The 23787-nt window shown below is 44.7% G+C and overlaps 1 protein-coding gene across 2 annotated transcripts in view; it reads right to left on the reverse strand.

Annotated features, from left to right (window-relative positions):
- Positions 1 to 23787, reverse strand: part of TCF7L1 (transcription factor 7 like 1) — a 160449-nt gene that overhangs the window by 11450 nt on the left and 125212 nt on the right. For both annotated transcript variants that reach the window (XM_059942380.1, XM_059942379.1), the window contains one exon: positions 13761 to 13844. In XM_059942380.1, the coding sequence (XP_059798363.1) occupies positions 13761 to 13844 (84 nt within the window). The remainder of the gene's footprint in view (positions 1 to 13760; positions 13845 to 23787) is intronic.

Here is a 23787-nt window from a genome sequence, read left to right on the forward strand (position 1 = left end):
TCGCCTCAGGCCAAACAATCAACAGGGAGAAAACTCAGCCCCACCCATCAGCAGACAAGCAGGTTAAAGTTTTACTGAGCTCTGCCCACCAGAGCAACACCCAGCTCTACCCACCACCAGTCCCTCCCACCGGGAAACTTGCACAAGCCTCTTAGATAGCCTCATCCACCAGAGGGCAGACAGCAGAAGCAAGAACTACAAGCCTGCAGCCTGTGGAACAAAAACCACATTCACAGAAAGATAGACAAGATGAAAAGGCAGAGAGAGGGCTACGTACCAGATGAAGGAACAAGATAAAACCCCAGGAAAACAACTAAATGAAGTGGAGATAGGCAACCTTCCAGAAAAAGAATTCAGAATAATGATAGTGAAGATGATCCAGGACCTCAGAAAAAGAATGGAGGCAAAGATAGAGAAGATGCAAGAAATGTTTAACAAAAACCTAGAAGAATTAAAGAACAAACAGAGATGAACAATACAATAACTGAAATGAAAACTACACTAGAAGGAATCAATAGCAGAATAACTGAGGCTGAAGAACGGATAAGTGACCCGGAAGACAGAATGGTGGAATTCACTGCTGTGGAACAGAATAAAGAAAAAAGAATGAAAAGAAATGAAGACAGCCTAAGAGACCTCTGGGACAACATTAAATGCAACAACATTTGCATTATAGGGGTCCCAGAAGGAGAAGAGAGAAAGGACCCGAGAACATATATATTTGAAGAGATTATAGTTGAAAACTTCCCTAACATGGGAAAGGAAATAGCCACCCAAGTCCAGGAAGCGCAGAGAGTCCCATACAGGATAAACCCAAGGAGAAACACGCCGAGACACAAAGTAATCAAACTGGCAAAAATTAAGGACAAAGAAAAATTATGGAAAGCAGCAAGGGAAAAATGACAAATAACATACAAGGGAACTCCCATAAGGTTAACAGCTGATTTCTCAGCAGAAACTCTGCAAGCCAGAAGGGAGTGGCATGATATACTTAAAGTGATGAAAGGGAAGAAGCTACAACCAAGATTACTCTACTCGGCAAGGATCTCATTCAGATTCGATGGAGAAATCAAAAGCTTTACAGACAAGCAAAACCCAAGAGAATTCAGCACCACCAAACCAGCTCTACAACAAATGCTAAAGGAACTTCTCTAAGTGGGAAACACAAAAGAAAAGGACCTATAAAAACAAATCCAAAACAATTAAGAAAATGGTAATAGGAACATACATGTCGATAATTACCTTAAATGTGAATGGATTAAATGCTCCAACCAAAACACACAGGCTTGCTGAATGGATACTAAAACAAGAGCCATATATATGCTGTCTACAAGAGACCCACTTCAGACCTAGGGACACATACAGACTGAAAGTGAGGGGATGGAAAAAGATATTCCAAGCAAATGGAAATCAAAAGAAAGCTGGAGTAGCAATACTCATAGCAGACAAAATAGACTTTAAAATAAAGAATGTCACAAGAGACAAGGAAGGACAGTAGATAATGATCAAGGGATCAATCCAAGAAGAAGATATAACAATTATATATGCACCCAACATAGGAGCACCTCAATACATAAGGCAACTACTAAGAGCTCTAAAAGAGGAAAATCGACAGAAACACAATAATAGTGGGGGACTTTAACACCTCACTTACACTGATGGACAGATCATCCAAACAGAAAATTAATAAGGAAACAGAAGCTTTAAATGACACAATAGACCAGATAGATTTAATTGATATTTATAGGACATTCCATCCCAAAACAGCAGATTACACTTTCTTCAAGTGCTCACAGAACATTCTCCAGGATAGATCACATCTTGGGTCACAAATCAAGCCTCAATAAATTTAAGAAAATTGAAATCATATCAAGCATCTTTTCTGACCACAATGCTATGAGATCAGAAATGAATTACAGGGAAAAAAACGTAAAAAACACAAACACATGGAGGCCAAACAATACGTTACTAAATAACCAAGAGATCACTGAAGAAATCAAAGAGGAAATCAAAAAATACTTAGAGACAAATGACAAGGAAAACACGACTATCCAAACCTATGGGATGCAGCAAAAACAGTTCTAAAAGGGAAGTTTACAGCTATACAAGCCTACCTCAAGAAACAAGAAAAACCTCAAATAAACAATCTAACCTTACACCTAAAGGAACTAGAGACAGAAGAACAAACAAAACCCAAAGTTAGCAGAAGGAAAGAAATCATAAAGATCAGAGGAGAAATAAATGAAATAGAAACAAAGAAAACAATAGCAAAGATCAATAAAACTAAAAGCTGGTTCTTTGAGAAGATAAACAAAATTGATAAACCATTAGCCAGACTCATCAAGAAAAAGAGGGAGAGGACTCAAATCAGTAAAATTAGAAATGAAAAAAGAGAAGTTACAGACACCGCAGAAATACAAAGCATCCTAAGACACTACTACAAGCAACTCTATGCCAATAAAATGGACAAGCTGGAAAAAAATGGACAAATTCTTAGAAAGGTATAACCTTCCAAGACTGAACCAGGAAGAAATAGAAAATATGAACAGACCAATCACAAGTAATGAAATTGAAACTGATTAAAAATCTTCCAACAAACAAAAGTCCAGGACCAGATGGCTTCACAGTTGAATTCTATCAAACATTTAGAGACGAGCTAATGCCCCTCCTTCTCAAACTCTTCCAAAAAATTGCAGAGGAAGGAACACTCCCAAACTCATTCTATGAGGCCACCATCACCCTGATACCAAAACCAGACAAAGATACTACAAAAAAAGAAAATTACAGACCAATATCACTGATGAATATAGATGCAAAAATCCTCAACAAAATACTAGCAAACAGAATCCAACAACACATTAAAAGGATCATACACCATGATCAAATGGGATTTATCCCAGGGATGCAAGGATCCTTCAATATACGCAAATCAATCAATGTGATACACCATATTAACAAATTGAAGAAGAAAAACCATATGATCATCTCAGTAGATACAGAAAAAGCTTCTGACAAAATTCAACACCCATTTATGATAAAAACTCTCCAGGAAGGCACAGAGGGAACCTACCTCAACATAATAAAGGCCATATATGACAAACCTACAGCAAACATCATTCTCAATGGTGAAAAACTGAAAGCATTTCCTCTAAGATCACGAGCAAGACAAGGATGTCCACTCTCACCACTATTATTCAACATAGTTTTGGAAGTTTTAGCCACGACAATCAGAGAAGAAAAAGAAATAAAAGGAATACAAATAGGAAAAGAAGGAGTAAAACTGTCACTGTTTGCAGATGACATGATACTACATGTAGAGAATCCTAAAGATGCCACCAGAAAACTACTAGAGATAATCAATGAATTTGGTAAAGTTGCAGGATACAAAATTAATGCACAGAAATCTCTTGCATTCCTGTACACTAATGATGAAAAATCTGAAAGAGAAATTAAGGAAACACTCCCATTCACCATTGCAACAAAAAGAATAAAATACCTAGGAATAAACCTACCTAGGGAGACAAAAGACCTGTATGCAGAAAACTATAAGACACTGAGAAAGAAATTAAAGATGATACAAACAGATGGAGAGATATACCATGTTCTTGGATTGGAAGAATCAATATTGTGAAAATGACTATACTACCCAAAGCAATCTACAGATTCAATGCAATCCCTATCAAATTACCAATGGCATTTTTTTTACAGAACTAGAACAAAAAATCTTAAAATTTGTATGGAGACACAAAAGACCCCAAATAGCCAAAGCAGTCTTGAGGGAAAAAAACGGAGCTGGAGGACTCAGACTCCCTGACTTCAGACTATTCTACAAAGCTATAGTAATCAAGACAATATGGTACTGGCACAAAAACAGAAATATAGATCAATGGAACAGGATAGAAAGCCCAGAGATAAACCCACGCACCTATGGTCAACTAATCTATGACAAAGGAGGCAAGGATATACAATGGAGAAAAGACAGTCTCTTCAATAAGTGGTGCTGGGAAAACTAGACAGCTACATGTAAAAGAATGAAATTAGAACACTCCCTAACACCATACACAAAAATAAACTCAAAATGGATTCGAGACCTAAATGTAAGACCGGACACTATAAAACTCTTAGAGGAAAACATAGGAAGAACACTCTATGACATATACCACAGCAAGATCTTTTTTGATCCACCTCCTAGAGTAATGGAAATAAAAACAAAGATAAACAAATGGGGCCTAATGAAACTTAAAAGCTTTTGCAAAGCAAAGGAAACTACAAACAAGACGAAAAGACAACCTTCAGAATGGAAGAAAATATGTGCAAATGAACCAATGGACAAAGATTAATCTCCAAAACATATAAACAGCTCACGCAGCTCAATATTAAAAAAACAAACAACCCATCCAAAAATGGGCAGAAGACCTAAATAGACATTTCTCCAAAGAAGACATACAGATGGCCAAGAGGCACATGAAAAGCTGCTCAACATCACTAATTATTAGAGAAATGCAAATCAAAACTACAATGAGGTATCACCTCACAACTGTTAGAATGGGCGTCATCAGAAAATCTACAAACAACGAATGCTGGAGAGGGTGTGGAGAAAAGGGAACCCTCCTGCACTGTTGGTGGGAATGTAAACTGATACAGCCACTATGGAGAACAGTATGGAGGTTCCTTAAAAAACTAAAAATAGAATTACCATATGACCCAGCAATCCCACTACTGGGCCTATACCCAGAGAAAACCATAATTCAAAAAGACACATGCACCCCAATGTTCATTGCAGCACTATTTACAATAGCCAGGTCATGGAAGCAAGCTCTATGCCCATCGACAGACGAATGGATAAAGAAGATGTGGTACATATATACAATGGAATATTATTCAGCCATAAAATGGAATGAAATTGGGTCATTTGCTGAGACGTGGATGGATCTAGAGACTGTCATACAGAGTGAAGTAAGTCAGAAAGAGAAAAACAAATATCGTATATTAATGCATATATGTGGAACCTAGAAATATGGTACAGATGAACCGGTTTGCAGGGCAGAAATTGAGACACAGATGTAGAGAACAAACGTATGGACACCAACAGGGGAAAGTGGCAGCGGGGGGTGATGGTGGTGGTGTGATGAATTGGGAGATTGGGATTGACATATATACACTAATATGTATAAAATGGATAACTAGTAAGAACCTGCTGTATTAAAAAATTAAATTAAATTTAAAAATTCAAAAAAAATGAATAACAAATGAAAGAAAAATCAAGGGAAGGGGTGTTGGGAAGATAGATGAAATAAACACAGCAGAATACTGATGGTTGTTAAGGCTAGGAGATGGGGACATGGGATTTCTTTGCACTGTCTTGTTTTGTATATGGTTGAAAAATTTTGCAATAAAATTTTTAAAAAGAAACTGACAAACAGCACCGAATGGGTGGCAGAGTTAAGTACAAAGCAGGGAAATGTGAGTTATATTTGAAAATGCAGGTCCCTCACTTTAACACTCCATGAGTTATTATTATTGGTTCCCATTAGGTGGCATCATTTTCCCAAAAAATGGACTGGAAAGTGGTGGGTTCACAGAAAGAAAGAGGAAGGTAGACTTTTCCTTGGTCAGGCTGGGAAGACGAGGCCTCTGGGACTGATTAGCAAAGATCACTCTCTTTAGGGCTGACTCCGGGAAAGCTCTCCTAGGAGGCTACCATCCCAAGAAAAGTTCCCGCTTTTTTTGCTCCTTCGCTGTCCCCAGGGGCAGGATGTCCACAGCATAAACCCAGGCCAAGGGCAGGAACTCTGAGAACCACCACACACCTCTCAGTGGACAGCCTGCTGTGCAAAGAGCACGCCCCACCCAGGGTACAGGTGTTCCCTGGACAAGGTAGCCGAGTCCAGTTTTATCCAAAGAAGAGCATCTCAGAGCCGCCTTGGACCTGAATCCTTCCAGCCCATCACGCAGACCCACCCCTTTCCCAGCTCAAGTGTTTTCTTGTCTATTTTGGTCTGTTTCTAGGGTCGGTCCAAGCCAAAGTTCTCCTTGAAACTCCTGGTCCTGAGGAAGCAATTCATCCTCTCTTCTACTGTTCATGACTTTCTTCCAAGCTCTAAGTAAAGCCAACGCTCCACCGCAGATGGACCAGCCACCTCTCCACAAACCGTCCTTCCATGAGGCCCTGCCACTCTCCACCACCTGCTTCTCTCAGCAACTGGTTTGAGGCCTTCACAAAGCCTCCTGCTCCTAGTGTTCATTCACTATCTCCTTCTCTTCCCGATCTGAATTTCAGCGATCAGAAGGATAACGTTTTTCAGATCAGGCAAAGAGGAGCCTTAATTCTGTGGTATCACCTACAAAGCAGACACAGACCACCCAACAGGCTGCCCAGAAAAGATCCTCACAGGTGCACAGGTTGCTAACTGTACCTGATTTTATATGTTTAAGAAATATGCTCTATCCACAATCAATCGTCTGTTTAGTGATTGAGAAAACCTTCTCTTCTAGCGGGCCAGAACTGTTTTCAGGAGATTATGTGCTTAAATGCAGGACTTGTGGGAAAAAGCAAACTGGTTTGTTCCTAAAATACCAGTCCAGTCACAGCGGTGGATTTATAACATAAGCAGGGGCAAACAGGAACTTAATTAAAGTTGAGGGAAAAAACTCCCAGTTCTCTCTGTGTGTGCACACGCACACACCACTCTCTAACAAATACCACTTTAAAGGCAAAATGTAAGCTCTTTGCCAATTCTGTCATCGTATCCTATTAAAGAAAGGAAATTTGAACATATGTCTCCTATACAGAATTTTCGAGAGAAATGGAAATTCACACTTTTATTTATTGGGTAAATGTTTGTGGAGACTGTCTACACAGCAGGGACCGAGTTGGGCAGTCAAAGGGCTGGAGGCCAACAAGCAGAGGTGGAAAGAACCTGGGTCTCTGACGACACGGCTGGATTGCTGATCTAATTGGCCCTGCAGAAAATACGGATCCCAGGTATTTATGTTGCATCAACTATGTGCCAGGCACAGTTCTAGGTCTCGTGAAAAGGCACTAGAGAATCTTGTCTTTTTAGACAAAAATACCTATCCTTGCGGTAGGTGCATTCTAATTGGACAGACAGTAAGCCAAATAAATAAATAACTAAAATATTAGATAGTGATAAATGTTAAGGAGAAAAACCAAGTCAGGGACGGCAGATAAGAAGCGAGGCAGGTGTGGGTTATAAGTTACACACGCTGACCAGGGAAGGCCTCAATGAGAAAATGACTTTTGAATGAATACACGAAGGCAGTGGAGTGAGATGTGTGGGCATGAGAGGGAAGGGTGTTTTGGCAGAAGGCACCCAGCGCATTGGCTCCGAGGTGGGCAGGACGCTCCGCGTGTTTGAGGAACCCCCAGGAAGCCAGTGGACTGGAGCGCAGAGAAGAAAATGACGGGATGAGAGTCTATATTAACGTACTAACAAATACTCTCTGAGCTCCTCACAGGCGGCAAGCAGTAAGCTGAAGGCTGTGAAAGATGTGAAGATAAATCCAGGGTCTCTGTAGGGCAGCAGCAGAGAGAAAATGCTGCAGGGAATTAGAACGTGCTTTAGGTCCTTCTTGGAAGCAGTGGTACATTTCTGAGGTCTTTGCAAATTGGACTGGGCACAAAATTCTTGGGATAAATCTTTCTTTATCAAGACTCTCCCTTTTCTACTGTTTGCTGGCATTAAAGGCAGCAAGAGAGAATCCTGAGTTTACCTTTATTTTTGTTCCTTTGACACTGGCCTTTTCCTTCCTGCATAGATGCTTGCAGGAAAAAAAAAAAACCAAAACAAATTAAACCCTTACAATTCAGACTGTTGCCAGGACGTGTCTAGGTAAATGTCAATTTTCATTTACTTTGTAGAATTCAGGTGAGTGCTTTCAAGCTATACACTTGAGTTTTTGTTTTTATTCATTTATTTACTTGTTTTTTATTTTTTGGCCATGCCGTGCAGCATGTGGGATCTTAGTTTCCCGACCAGGGATGGAACCCATGCCCCCTGCAGTGGAAGCTCGGAGTCTTAACCACTGGACCGCCAGGGAAGTCCCTAGTATTTGTTTTTAAAGCCCAGTTTCACTTTCTTATTGCCCACTGCTGTTTTTATTGGTTGTGTGGTCTCTTCTTCAGGAACACTATTTGTAGACTGGTTTTTAGTTTCTGTCCTCTATCATCATCTTTTTCATCTGTGTCATCAGTGCACAGACTTGACTTGTCACGATGTCCATGAGCTGGGAGACACAAGTAAGGGTTCCCAAAAGCTAAATCTCAGTAGCAGAAACTAATAAAGGAATGATGGAGGTCGATAATCTTCAATGCCTGCCATGAATCATGGGTGCAAGTTTGATGAGAAACAGGGCATTTATGTAACTTCAAAGCCTCTCCCTACGGAGCGCTTATTAATTACAAAGGGAAAGAATAACCTCACGGAGGAAACACATGTCAGACACCACCTGAATCAAACGATCAAAGCCAACATCACCGACTTTGGGACAAATGGACAATAAATAAATAAGAACAAATGGACATCGGACTCCCGACGTGATGCACGGAGAGGCGCACATCAGTGCGGTGGTGTTCTTGCCAAAAACGCACAACCTGAATCTAACCATGAGGAAACCTCAGACAAACCCAAATGGAGGGACATTCTACAAAATAGCTGGTCTGTACTTCCCCAAAGATGTCAAGGTCAGGAAAGAGAAAGGATAAGGAACTCTGCGAGATTAAAGGAGACTAAAGGACCGGCAACGAAATGTAACCTGTGATCCTGGGTTGAACTGTGGACCAAGAAACACATACAGCTTAACAGACATTACTGGGACATTTACTGAAATTTGAATATATATTGTGGGTTAGATAATATGAAATGTTAATTTCTTGATTTTGATAACTGTACTGTGGTCATTGTAAGATACTGTCTTTCTTCTTAAGAAATACATCTGAAGTATTTAGGGGTAAAGGGACACAATGTTTCCAACTTACTGGCAAATTGTTAAGAAAAACTCATATATACTGCATGTGTGTGTGTGTGTGTGTGTGTGTGTGTGTGTGTGAGATAGAGAGAGAGAGAGAGGGAGAGGGAGGGAGTGCGGGGTGGGCAAGGGATGGGGCAAAATCTCTAGATCTAGATAAAAAGTATATGGGAGTTCACTGTATTATTCTTGCAATTTTTCTGAAAGTTTAAACTTATATCCAGATAAAAAGTGAATACTGTGCAGGAGGAACTGAAATCAGCACTGGAGGTAGAATGGAGCAGCAACGGGCTATATGGTGAGTTTTGGGGTCTACACGGGTATATTTATAAGATGGAGAAACTATACAATTTAAAAAGGGAAACTTCGATGAATGTTTTTAATCGAGAACTGGCATGCTGAGCAAAGTCAGGCTTCTCAGCTCTCAGCTCAGCTACTTCTTCGGAGCAGTGAAGACAGTCACCCTTTAGGAGGGCTTCCAGGCCCTGCCTTCCATTAGCCATTGGATGCAAAGCTCTGCGCCTCGCTTCTGAGCGTGGCCCAAAGCTTAGTGCTAAAACAGGGTGTTCACTATGGTTAAAAGAAGCATTCAGTCATCATCTAGAAAGCAAGTTACAGGTGTGCACACACACAGAAAAGAGACTGAAATAAAATGCTTGTGGGTTGTGGGATTACAGGTTTTTTCTGTGTACGTTTGCATTTTGCCAAGTGTTCGACACACACATGCATTAATTTTCTGGTTTCAAAAACGATTTTATTAGGGACTTCCCTGATGGTCCAGTGGTTAAGACTCCGTGCTTCCAACGCAGGGGGGCGCAGGTTCGATCCTTGGTCGGGGAACTAAGATCCCACATGCCACACGGTGTGGACAAAAAATTAAAAAAATTTAAAAAAAAAGATTTAATTAAAAATCCTGAACGAGAAGAGGAATTGGACTCAGGGGCAGAGAGGGGTTCAGAAGCAGGCATCGACCTTTCCCCAGATCACTGATTCTCCATCCATTCACAAATGCTTCCTGAGTACCTATTCTGTGCCAGGCATCATGACAGATGCTAGGTAAACAAATGTGAACAAAACAGTCGAGAGTCCTATCTTTGGGTTGGTTATACTCTGGAAGCGCGTACATTTGTCTTGTGTGGTTGGGCACAGCGTTCCGGGGAGAGGGTGGAGGGAATGACAGGGACCAGGCACGTGGGCCACGGTGAGGGATCAGGGTAACAGTCTACACGCAGGGATACTTAGTTTTTAAGAGCTTGTTTCGAAGGCATAAAAATTCAAGTGGTAATAACACGTAATTCCATCCCCACCCTGGCCCAGTTACGGCTTATTTATACACATTTCCCTGACAGGCAGCTTCGACATGACTCACTGCATCTCTCCAAGTATGCAGGCTGTTTCCTCCATTTGCCCTTCTCCCAGGGCCAAACTCATCTTAAAATATTTTGCTCATGATTCCAAAAGGAATTCCATAATCAAGTGTTTTCATTTTTCTATTAAAAAAAGCCAGCGTCCAAACCTCCGACTACTTCCGGTAACCTGCTTCTCTGCTTATGCCTGCAGCCTACAGAATCCAGCATCTAATAAACTGGGATGGTCTCTGGCCCCTCCTTCCCTTTTGCCTCTGATATGCGCTGAGGGCAGTGATTCTCAATTCTGGCTGCCCCTTAGAATCTTCCGGGGAGCTTAGAAAACTAAGATACCAGCCCCACCCCAGACCAGTTAAATCATATCCTTGAGAGGGCAGATGCTAAATTCTACAGGCTTATTACCTCCATTACCTTTGCAATGTGTCTATTTGATCTGGTACCTAGCAATTCGAGCCTTCATCACCTCTTAGTCTGCTAAATGAACAGTATTTTAATTGTTCTTTCCCTCTCTTCATCAAAGCAGTGCTAGTGGTGGTGGTGGTGATAGCAGCAAGCTAGCCAGCACTGAGTCTTATTCTGTGCAAGTTACAATTCTAAACTCATTACAATGCATGGCCTCATTTTCACACAACTCTGAGGTCAAGTCCTCTTCTAATTCCTGTTTTATAGATGAGGAAACCAAGGCAAAGAGAGATGAGGTAATTTCCTGCAGCTGCACAAGTAGGAAGAGGTGGGGCTGGGATTCAAGCCCACTTTATTAAACAACCTCCAACACACAGGCATCTCAGGTTTGGCTCCTACATACACATACACACGTGTATCTCAGAAGTTAGAATGAGAAGCTCTGACTTGAAAATGGAAAATGGTGGTCTTCTCCCAGTCTACAGAATTTCAAGTTAATGTTAAGGTTTTCTCCCATGAATGTTCTTTAAGTTTTTGAGGTCTGTTTCTGTTTATCTATATTAGCGTGCAGAGTATAATAATATACAACTTACTAGAAAAGTATCCATTTTGCTATCTACCATGTAATGTATCCACTGTTCCCGGTTTTCCACTCTCAGACAAAACATGAGCCCCTGCTCCACCACAGTCCTGAGATCATATCCGTATAACACACATCTGCAGCGGCTGTAGGTTTGCCTGGCAGTGGGAACTATGGGTAGAGAACCTTGTTAAGAGCTTAGGGATTTCATATATTTTCATGCCACTTACACTGAGATAATAAGTGAGGATGAGTAGCTGATTTATTTAAGGAAAAGAATCCAGAAGGAAAATGGAAGCTTAGAGAGGGCAAAAAAACCTTGATAATGTCTATTAATACAGTCTCCCAGAGCCAATGAAAGAATTACAGGAAGCAGAGGGTTGAGAAAAAGTTGGGCAAATGACTGGACTAGGTATTAGATGGCAAATGCATCGGGGATGGAGGTGGAAGGTCTAGCTCTTGTGTGAAGTTGGGCGGTGAACATTAGAAGGGAAATAAGATGATGCATCACAGGAGGAGGAGGGCCATACACAACACAGGCTTTTTATTTCATTTTTCAGAGCTGGATTGCTCTGTGCAACGGGGAGGATGGGAAACTCAAAGAGTCCATGTGTTAATTTTAAAGAGAATTCACTTCCTCTAAATGTAAATGAAGATTTTAGAAGATACGTAGACAGTATGTGAAGGATACTGGCTGGGGGATGCCACAGGATGGGTGGGGTGCGAGCAAAGATTTGAAACAGAGACAGCTGTGCTGGGAGGGGACAAGCCAACTTTGTGGCACGGGGGTTGGGATGCCATGTCCCCCACAATGACTGACCACTAGAGGGCGCCTGCACCTCGCGCTCGGCCATCCCGAGCTGTCCTGGAATCTGGAGGGCCACAGGCCCTACGGGCTACTCAGGACTTGGTGACTGGCCGCAGACCTCTCAGGGCAGCCTGCACAGGACGGCTGGCCCTGCTGCTCACTGGTTTCTCCTAGAGATTGTGAAACAGCAATCCCCACCCGTCTCCCCAGTGGATGGCTGTGACAGTCACCTCAGAACTACACATGACATTGCTTTGTGAACTACCAAGGGCTCTGCCACTGTAAGCTGGTCTCATGATTCCTGGAAATCATACGGGCTCACCGTGCCATTATGTATCTCTCTATGTATACCTTCCTTCTCCTCAACTAGGCTCTAAGCTTTTAACGAAAAAGGACTATGAGGATATCTTAAAATATCCTGAATGAGACGAAATACTACGTCTGGATTTGCTTGAAAACAACCCAGTGTGGGTGAAGGGAACCACTGAAATTTTCCCTAATAAAGTTTTAGAAGCATCATGTATTCCCAGGTCTCCCTGTCTGTAAAATGGATGAGTCACACCAGCTGGGGTTCCTTCTAACTGGACCCTCTGTGTTTCTGAGATCCACTGCACAGGGGACAACATCAGTTAGCTTGTGGGGCACATGGGTTGCCCCAAGCTCTTAAGAAAGTCCAGGAAAAGGGGATGCAGGGTCCCGGCTGGGAACATCTCTTATCCTAACGATTTCAGTCTGTTGCAAGCCCAGAGGTGAGGAGACCTGTCAGATCCCATGGCCCCTCCTCCCAGGACGCTCCAGACCTTCCTTTGTGGCTGTGTTGCCTCGGACCTTGGCAGGAAGGCCTCAGTTGCCCCTCGGGATTTTTGTTTGCCTATGTTTTAATTCGTTTTTTTTTTTTTTTTTAAGACTATCAAGGAGGAAGGAGGGCTTATTTATTTATTTTATTTATGGCTGTGTTGGGTCTTCGTTTCTGTGCGAGGGCTTTCTCTAGTTGTGGCAAGCGGGGACCACTCTTCATCGCGGCGTGCGGGCCTCTCACTATCGCGGCCTCTCTCGTTGCGGAGCACAGGCTCCAGACGCGCAGGCTCAGTAGTTGTGGCTCACGGGCCCAGTTGCTCCGTGGCATGTGGGATCTTCCCAGACCAGGGCTCGAACCCGTGTGCCCCGCATTGGCAGGCAGATTCTCAACCACTGCGCCACCAGGGAAGCCCTAATTTAATTCTTTTCTCTAACATCCTTTATAGAAGAGCCTCTTCAACTGTTGCCATGCAGCTCTACAGGAGAATCGGGGCCTGCTGACCGAGCTCCAGCGGGAGAGAAAGGAGAGAATGGAGAACGTCGCTGCTCAGGTGGAGGAGCGGCAGGGGAGGACCGGGGTCACCAGCCAGGGGCAGGGCTGGCATTTCCGATGGCACAACATCCCGGGTGGTATGAGCGTGTGCCGAGGTGGCAGTGATGGGGGCGTGCACGGGCAACACCCTAACTGCTGTGCCCCTGACCGTTCGGCTCACACACTTGGGGCAGTACTTGCTAGAACTGCGGGAAGGTGGAGGCAGAGACATGGGATAAGTCAGCGAGAGTGTCCCTTCCACGCTTTAAGGAGAAACAGACTTACCAAGTGTGCTGGGGACGGTGACCTGGTATCCTTGACCGTGGCACTGGTGGGGACATCGAGGAGGGGCCATTTCATCTGCAGGTACTGCACAGGGGACAGAAAACAATGCAGCTGGTGAGCGGGGGCCTCTCGTGCGTCCCAAGTGAGCAGGGAGGTGCTCTGCGGTGGGGGGACGACTGTGGCTTATTTTACCTGCACGCTCCTTACTGGGTCAATAGCCAGAGATCAGAAGAGTGTAGAGCATACATTGACAACCACTACTGCCACCAGCCCCTCCGTCATTCTGGGGTAAAAACATGACAGCACAACTGACCAAAGTATTCAAAGACCCTATTGGTGAGGGTCTTTAGTGGTGGGACAAGCAAGGCTCATCAAGGGACCCAGGGCTCCCAGATGGTGACCCTGCCTGTTCATTTCCATCTCTTACAGCATCACACACAACACTCCCCAGGAAATAAACAGCCTCTCCAGAACTATCTGGTGAATGAATGAATAAAAACCATCTGCCTGACACTTCCAGGGTCACGAGTAATATCTGTCCATATTCAAGGATGTGGATCTTTACTTCGTTGTAGTGTTTCTCGATCTTGAAAAGATTTTCCAGTACCCTACCCTCTCCCATGTATTACTGCAAAAAAACCAAACCGAACAATAAACCCCCAACACACACACACACACACACACACACACACACACACACACACACACGTTGTCTTTAAATGAAAAGCCTCTCCTCAACCCCAGCATGGCAGAGTCTTGGGCAAGAGTCTGAGAGAGAATGGGTGGAGAGGCAGTGACAGGCTCTGGAGCTGAGTGTTCGTGGGTTCAGGTTCTCACTCTGCCAATTATGCTGTGTGACCCTGGATAAGTGTCTTAACAACTCTGAGCCTCAGTTTCTTCATCCATAAAGCAAGGCGATTATCATTAACTTTACACGTTGTTAGAAGGATTAGGGACAATGTCTAGTATTGAACACAGTGCTGTGCACGTGGAAGACATTTGATAAATGGCAGCTATTATTTTCATAAGCAAACCATTAGTCTTTGCCAGGAGCAAAATACACATGTTGTCTGAGTGTCAACACTGATATGGTGCTTCTGGGCAGCAGACCAGCCATGCAGCCTCTTTGTAGAATTCTTGAGGCCACTTTGAAAATTCGAGCTCTAATAGAATGTGGTGGCTCCAGGAAGAGTTTTCCCAAGGAGACAGAAAGAAGTCTTTGAATCATCCCTTGCTCTGGTCATTCAATTTCAGGGGAGGGGGATAAAAATCATGATTTGGCCTTGAGCTCTGAGCACAGGTCAGGAAAGGAGGATGGGCAGTGCCCCTTTGCTCTCCATCAACCACAAAAATTGACTGAGAGGGCAGGGGCTGGGCTTTCCAAAAGGTATCCACAGGCAGGAATAATAACCCAAGGACACATCTGCCAAGGGCCAGCGAGTGGCAGAGACAGCAGCTGGGATGGGCCAAGGATGCTTGGCCATGGGAGGTGGGAATGAATAAGGACAGTTCCACTCGGGACCCTCTGGTGCCCTGCCCCTCCCCCCAAATGAATGCCATCTCTATCCCTGTGCTTTGCTGATCCTATCTGCTTCCTTCCTTCACAACCTCACTCACCTATTTCCCTTCCCAGGAGCCTACACTTCCTAGATGAACTAACCGCGATTTAAATGCCTTTGGCAAGTTAATAGCACTGGACAAACATCGGTCTAGTGAGTTAAACTCATTTCCTCAGTGAACAACATTTGTGCTACGCTGGCAGTTTTCAAAGCAGACTTAACACACGTAAACCAGTTTAATCTCCACAGCACCCCTGCTACGACAAGTCAGGGTGACTGTCCTAATTTTCAGACGAGCTAATGGAGGTAAATTCAGGGTAAGTGACTTGCCCACGTTATGAGGAGGTGGAGCTGAGGTCTCTTGACTTCAAATCCCACACTCTTCACCACAACATGAGTCATAAAGCTTTTCCTAACACTGTCCTCTTGAACATTCCACTGCTCCCCACAGCCTCTGCTCTGATGGCCTTTTCTCTCTCCTCTTCCGTCTCGCACAGGGTTGGCCACCCAGAAGCTGAATGAATACATACATACATGGCCATGTTCTCCTGTAGGGACACTTGAGGTGGCTGGAGCTTACTTACCCTTGAGTGCTAACCATCACACTCTTCTCTCTACAACCCATATCAGGTGCTAAAGAGAAGTGTCCCAAATTTACCCCTCGCCACATGAAACACAAAAGAAGTGTTCCTAAAATCCATCAACTCTACCAGCATCTGAGTCCCTATTTAGAGTCACAAAGATCCACACTGAACACTTCTTCACTCTTGTTGCTTACCAGGAATGCTCTTAGACCATGTAAGGGTGGCCCAGAGAAATCAATCTGAATCCTGGTTTGGGACAGTGCTGCGGTTTTGGGTCTTTAAGAATACTATCCGCTGACCTTATGGGCTGTTAGACATAGCAGGCTTGCAGGGTGCTTGCACAGAGTTTCTCAACCGTGGCACTATTGACATTTTGGGCTAGAGAATTCTTTGTCGTGGGGCTGTCCTGTGCATTTTAGGATGTTTAGCAGCATTCCTGGCTTTACCTACTAGAATCCAGGGATGCTGCTAAAAATCCCTGCCAGTAGCTCCCACTCTCCGGCCCAGCTGTGATTAGCAAAAATGTCTCCAGACTTTGCTAAATATCTCCTGGAGGGGCAAAACTGCCCCCCAGTGAGAACCACTGCTCTAGTGGTTGAGGAGCTGGTACCCACTATACTATAAGATGCATGAGGGTCCATATGCCTCGGTACTGGGGCGATCAATGTACAAACATACATATAAACACATACACACACGCATAATAAGGGTTTTTAGTAGTAGCTACTATTTATGATTGTGTATCATGTGCTTGGTGGTTATGTACCCCCCAAGACGTCTGGGCTTCTGATGGGAGGAAACCACAGTGGCCTCTTCTCCCCTTAGGGTCCACTCTTTTTTTTTAAATTGAAGTATAGTTGATTTACAATGTCAGTTTCTGGTGCACAGCCAAGTGATTTAGTTATACATATATATGTATATGTATATTCTTTTTCTTTATAGGTTATTACAAGATATTGAATATAGTTCCCTGTGCTATACTACAGTAGGACCTTGTTTATCTATTTTATATACGGTAGTTTGTATCTGCTAATCCCAAACTCTTAAGTTAGCCCTCTCCCACCCCATTTCCCCTTTGGTAACCATAAATTTGTTTCCTATGTCTGTGAGTCTGTTTCTGTTTTGTAAATAAGTTCACTTGTATCATATTTTAGATTTCCACATATAAGTGATATCATATGATATTTGTCTTTCTCTGTCTGACTTACTTCACTTAGTATGATAATCACTAGGTCCATCCATGTTGCTGCAAATGGCATTATTTCATTCTTTTTTAAATGGCTGAGTAATATTCCATTGTATATATGTACCACATCCTCTTTATCCATTCATCTGTCAATGTACCTTTAGGTTGCTTCCATGTCTTGGCTATTGTAAATAGTGCTGCTATGAACATAGGGGTGCATGTATCTTTTCAAATTACAGTTTTCTCCAGATACATGCCCAGGACTGGGATTGCTGGATGATATGGTAACTCTATTTTTAGTTTTTTTTTTTTTTTTTAAGGAACCTCCATACTGTTTCCCATAGTGGCTGCACCAATTTACATTTCTACCAACAGCGTAGGAGGGTTCCCTTTTCTCTACATAGGGGCCACTCTCACTCACTAATTTTAACTGAAACCTGGAGGCTTGGAGGGTGGGTGAAAATTTTGAGCCCCGTCCACTGCTGAAGTCTGGCTCCTTACAGATAAGACAGGCGTGGAGAGGTGGTTCTGGGAATAGTGTGTGTCTTCCCAGGACCCTTCCTGCTCCAGTCGATGACGGGGGCTGAGGGGTGTGCCTGTGTTCAGAGAGGGCTTCATTCCGAGTCGTAGGGAAGTGGAGGGTTGTCACTTCCCCCTTTCCACTTTTCTGCTTTTTTTAAAGATTTTGAAACCAGTGGTGGGAGCAGGGGATGGGAGAAGACCTGTAAGAGTTGGAGTCCCTGCAGCTTAGTCATGGAAGGCCTCTGGATTGTAATTCTGAGGAAAGGGGCATTCTAAAGGGACAGCTGAGCTTCCCAGAACCATCAGTTGGGGCAGAAGGAGCCAGCAACACCACTTATAACCCTTCCCAACCTCCTTCCCAGAAATCTGGAGGTGGCTCAGCCCAATGTTCAGCTGAAATAAATCTCTCTTGGCTGTAATTCTCATGTGCGGCCAGCCCCACAGGGCTAATCACTCATTGGTGGGGAACATGTTCCTGTGGATTAAGAGATGTGTGGCTAAGCCTAGATTCTCTGCACAGTAATGGCATGTGGGCAAATTAAAACTGCTGGTTTCTCCAAGCCCAGGCTAGGCTCCATCCAACTGGCCACAACTGGCTCCTGACCAGTCTATCATGGCCAGACTTCAGCACCTCCCTCCTGGGGGATGCTCACCGTGATGGACCGCATGGGACCCGTGTGGCATCAATGCACTGACGGCCGAGCAACAGCAACAGCCACCACTTATGGGATAAGCGCTCTCTTCTGATTCTCAAAAAACAGAAAGAAAAAACTAAACCCAAATGGTGAGGACTGTTAACCCTCGATTTACAAATGCTACTGAACAACATGCTGCTGTGTGCGGTGACCCTCTGAGACAGGCCAGACAGGCAGTTTCCCAATCTTACTGAATCTGGGAAACTCTTTTTGTGGGACTGGAGTTCCGTGGAATGCATTTGGGGAAGTCCTTTTTTTTTTTTTTTTCTTTTTTGGCGACGCCGCGTGGCATGCGGGATCTTAGTTCCCTGACCAGGGATCGAACCCACGTCCCCTGCAATGGAAGCTCGGAGTCTTAACCACTGGACCACCAGGGAAGTTCCCCCCACTTTTTTTTTATAGTTGATTTACAATGTCATGTTAGTTTCAGGTGTAGAGCACAGTGATTCAGTCATACATACATATATATTGGGAAGTTCTGCTATTGTGGGTCACAGTTAAGTATAGTGAGGCTGTGGTTTAGAACCTGTCTTTTTACCTTGTTATGGAAGGATGATTCTGTTCCTATTTTTAAATCGTTTTCCCTGGGACAGTTGTTGAATTCTCTCAGAATCCACCAAAATGGTGGTTTCTCTTATTTGCCTCGGACATGAGATGGATACACAGTAACAGATTTTCTTACACTGAAGCACCTTGTATTCCCCAGGTAAACCCTGTTCGGTCACGGTGGCTTGTTCGTTCTTGTATATATTGTGGAATGCTACACATGAGTGTTTTAAGATTCATACTTCTACGTTCCGAAGAGTGAACAAGTTTTCTTTCTTTTTTTGGTGACGTCTTTATCAAATGTTGCTATCAGTGTTATTTTGGCTTTATCATGTATACGGGTGCTGCTTGCTGCTCTTTTTCTTAATGTTCTGGGTCCCTTTTGGGTCTCTTGGGCCCCCCTCCAGTACCCTCCTTGGGGATATCCCTTGGCCAGGTGGGCTGTTTCCGCTCAACTTGGGCCTAGGGAAGGGTCCCTCTGCAGCGTCTCTCACTGGAGAGCCAGAGCCCTCTTCTTGCAGGGAGGTGGGGCACTGGGCCCACAGAATCCCGCTTAGCTTGGAGACTGTGCAGCAGATTAATTGCAGCTGTGCCCTGGAATTTCCCCAACATACAAATCTTCATGATGTAAAACAGCTGGGAGGAAATCCCAGCATGCCCTGTCCAGAGGCAGAACTGCCAATGAGCTCTGGAGATTAACCCTCCGCCTCCCAGAAGGTAGGAACGGCCCCTCCCCCAGCCAGGCCCCCCAGTTCCAAGCTTGCTTTGCTGGAGACAGGAGTCTCCAGGACTCTTGGGAACGCCCACATTCTCCCCACTCATAGGTTCTCACAGAAAACCCTTTAAGCAGGGCTCGGGCAAGAGAGGAAGCAAAGCCTCATGTTACAGACTCAAATCGCAGTGTTCCCAGAGGGGGGGTGCCCTACAGCTGGAAGTCAGGAAGCAAATCAGCTCCAAAAGATGCCCAGGTGAGAAGACCCCACTCCACAGAATCCCTTCTGCTTCTCCTTGGTGGGAGGGACAGGCCTGGTGCACACAGAAGGGGCCCCTTTCTCTACCTTTCCTGTCTCGTGGTTTTTGTGCTTCAGAGCAGAAGCTTACCAGTTTAGGTGACCAGTCTTTCCTGCCTCTCTGGTCCCCAGTGGTGAATGGAGATTCTGGGACCCCATGAATAGAGAAAAGGCCTTCCCAGGATTCCCTCCCAGGAGATCATGTGGTGCGGCAGCCACCCAGGGGCACAGGCTAGAAACCCAGCCCCACAGGCAGATGGCCGTCCACCCCACAGCGACGAGGACATCGTGCAAAATGCTCTCCACTTCCTTTTAAAGACGATCTTTAACATCAAGAATCGTATCATAAATGAAAAATGTGAACAATCTATCACAGTTTTTCCTTACTTTCCATTCTGCCACAGTCGGGGATGAAATTGTTCTTTGGGACAATTGCAGTGGTTTCCCAGACCCTACAAGAGTTCAGACTTCTAAAAACCAACCTAGGGACTTCCCTAGTGGTGCAGTGGTTAAGAATCCGCCTGCCAGTGCAGGGGGACACGGGTTCGAGCCCTGGTCCGGGAAGATCCCACATGCCACGAAGCAACTAAGCCCGTGCGCCACGACTACTGAGCCTGCGCTCTTGAGCCTGCGAGCCACAACTACTGAGCCCATGTTTCACAATTACTGAAGCCCACACAACTAGAGCCCGCGCACCGCAACGAAGAGCAGCCCCTGCTCGCCGCAACTAGAGAAAGCCCGCGCGCAGCAACGAAGACCAATGCAGCCAGAGATAAATAAATAAACAAATAAATAAATAAAACAGTTGATTTGACTGACATTCAACTAAATTTAAAAAAATAATAAATAAATAATAAATAAAAAAATAAAAACCAACCTACCAGATCTCTTCTCTGGCTGAAAATCCTTTCCTGGGTGGTTGCTGGGTCAGGGGATACTCACCAGCAATCTAGGGCCAACCTATCCTCTGGCTCCAACCCTCACCATCCCCACACCCCCTCACACCAGCTGCACTAAAGTTCTTTTCTTTTTTTTAAAAAATAAATTAATTAATTTTTGGCTGCGTTGGGTCTTTGTTGTGGTGCACGGGCTTCTCATTGCAGTGGCTTCTCTTGTTGCAGAGCCCAGGCTCTAGGCACACGGGCTCCAGCAGTTGTGGCTCGTGGGCTCTAGAGCGCAGGCTCAGTAGTTGTGGCTCACGGGTTTAGTTGCTCCGTGGCATGTGGGACCTTCCCGACCAGGGCTCGAACCCGTGTCCCCTGCACTGGCAGGCGGATTTTTAACCACTGCGCCACCAGGGAAGTCCCTGCACTAAAGTTCTTAATGCACTCTGACTGTGCCATATTGCTCGACTGGTTCTTGGCCTGGTGTATCCTTTACTCGTGGGAAACTCTATCCCCTCCTTTAAAACCTGGCACCAAGGTCACCTTCCCTGACAAGGCTTCTCCAGCGGCACACAATGGCCAGTCACACTCACCTCTGGGCCCCAGCTGTGCTTGGTGTTCCCATGGCACTCAGTATGCTGCTGTTGTTACCCGTTTGCAAATTCTGCCTGTCTTTTGAACCGTCAGTTCCTCAACGGTCACGTCCGCATCCTCAATTCCTTGCCCAGAAGCCAACATTCATGATGCCTCCAGACCCTGTCCCACCTTGAGCTTAAGCATGTTACCAATCTCATAAGCCCCAGTTTCCACATCTGTAACATGGGTCATCCAGCCTCTTCCTGAATCCTTTAGAGACATGAGACACACATAATGGAGCCCCTTTCACTCTTAAGCGATTGGTCCTCACTTCAGTTGGCTTAGTATTGCCGAGAATTTGTAAATGCAGCCTGGAGGCTGTGATACCCAACCCTGCCTGTTCCTGGAGGCTTCTTAAAGTCCTCTATCTTCTATCAAAATGGACATGTTGATCTAAATTTGAAAACGTACCAACATTGAGTAATGAACTCATTAGTGAGGAGACAGAACAGCTTTCCCAAGTGGGAACAACGTTTAGTTTTCAGAAGTCGCTGAGGAAGATAAAATGAAAGTATTAGAAGAACTGGTTCCCAAACACGATGGATTAGACACAACTCCAGGAGCAAAAGCATAAAAAACAAGGTTTACACCCTTATCCCTTATTACCTTTTTCTAAAGATGAGTAGTTTCTGCATTTGCTTAGTTTTATGAATGGCACTAACCCCCAAGTACAATCACCTTCTTTGTTTTGCTCAAGTGTAGAAGGCTGGGTTCCTTTTTCTTCTTCTTTTTAAAAAATATTTATTTATTTATTTATTGGCTGTGCCGGGTCTTAGTTGCAGCATGTGAGATCTAGTTCCCTGACCAGGCATTGAAGCTGGGCCCCCTGCATTGGGAGCACGGAGTCTTAACCACTGGACCACCACGGAAGTTCCCTGGGTTCCTTCTTGAGGTTTTGTTGATAGGTGAGTTGTTACAAATAAATCCAATTAATAAATCCACAAAGCCCTATAATAAGTGACTATTCAACTTGATACAACAGACACAATTTTCCTTGGAAAAGTTATTTAGAACCACAATTTGGTAGTGTTTTAAACCAATGAAGTGACTTTTGTCTGTCTAGCACCTGTCACAGCAACTTAGTCAACAAATATTTTTGGAGCCCCTCTGTGTACTGGCAGCAGAGGGTCTCCAAGATTATTCCACGACTGAAGAGTAAACTCAAAAATAAGACTGGGCTGGGGACTTCCCTGGTGGTCCAGTGGTTAAGAGTCCGTGCTGCCACTGCAGGGGGCGCGGGTTCCATCCCTGGTCCAGGAACTAAGATCCCACATGCTGCGTGGCACAGCCAAAAGAAAGAAAAAAAAAAAAAAGAGTGGGATGGCTGGGTTTCAGTTTCCCCATAAACACCCATTTCCTCCCCTTCCCCCCCAATAATTCCCCTTCTTTCCTGGATGGCCTCAAACTACTCTCTTCCCCTCCCAATTCAGAGAATCTGGCCATTTTGCCTACCAGATTTGATGAAAGGGTTGTTTTTAAAATTGGCTCCCCCGCCAGAGGCCAATTTCTAGTGGTGGAAGACAGAGCACAGAGGTGACACAGCAGGGTTCCAGGCTCTTCCTAACTTCTCTGGACTAGATCATCTCACCTTTAAAATGGGGCTATTTTACTTCCTCAGCCTGAAGGCCGGGACCTGGATCAGCCAGCCTCCTATGGAAGAAAAATCAAAGGCAGCTGTTTCTCTAAAGCACAGTGGATGCCTAGGAGTGGAGCCTGGGTTGAGGTGCTCCCTGGATACAGAACCAGGAGTCCTAGCTGATCCCCACTTCCGAGCTGTGGACCTGAGGACGTGACCTGACCTTTCAGAGCCTCTGCTTTCTCACCTGTAACATGGGAATAAAGGGTTTTTTATTTAGAGGGGTGATCCCTCGGAGAGGACCAAGAGCTGGGCACGCGGCAAGCTCTCGGGAAATGTGTGTTTAGTCACTAAAACTTAGTTATTGTTGCTCAGTGAGCATTACCTGCACTTCTCCCAGGGACAGCTCATTAACAGGCTTTGGCTCCTCACTCATCTCTGGGTGCTTCGTGGGGAGAGGTCCTGCGTGGGTAAATGTTTAACAGCTGGCTCTCTAAGCAAAAACAAAAAGATAAGCCCTGCTTTGCAGCATTTGCTGGGATTCACGGTGTAAATATTCCCACCGTGGCTGATTGCAAGCTCCCGCAGTGAGTCGCCGATGGCAACGTTGGGAAGAGATGCTCGTAACTGGCTGGGGCAACACCAGTGAGTGTAGGCGGGAGCTGAGGGGGTCTCAGGTCTGCCCCGACTTGCTGGGACTGCTGGCTGTGTTCACAGATGGCTGGAGGCTGACACGTGTGGTCTTGAGGGAGAGCTGGACACTTGGCCGAGCGTGTCTTCCTGGCCGCTGTGTGCTCCTTTCAGAAGGAGCAGGGGACCTCTGTCCCCA

The sequence above is a fragment of the Balaenoptera ricei genome, chromosome 13, assembly GCF_028023285.1.
Source record: "Balaenoptera ricei isolate mBalRic1 chromosome 13, mBalRic1.hap2, whole genome shotgun sequence".
Lineage (NCBI taxonomy): Eukaryota > Metazoa > Chordata > Mammalia > Artiodactyla > Balaenopteridae > Balaenoptera > Balaenoptera ricei.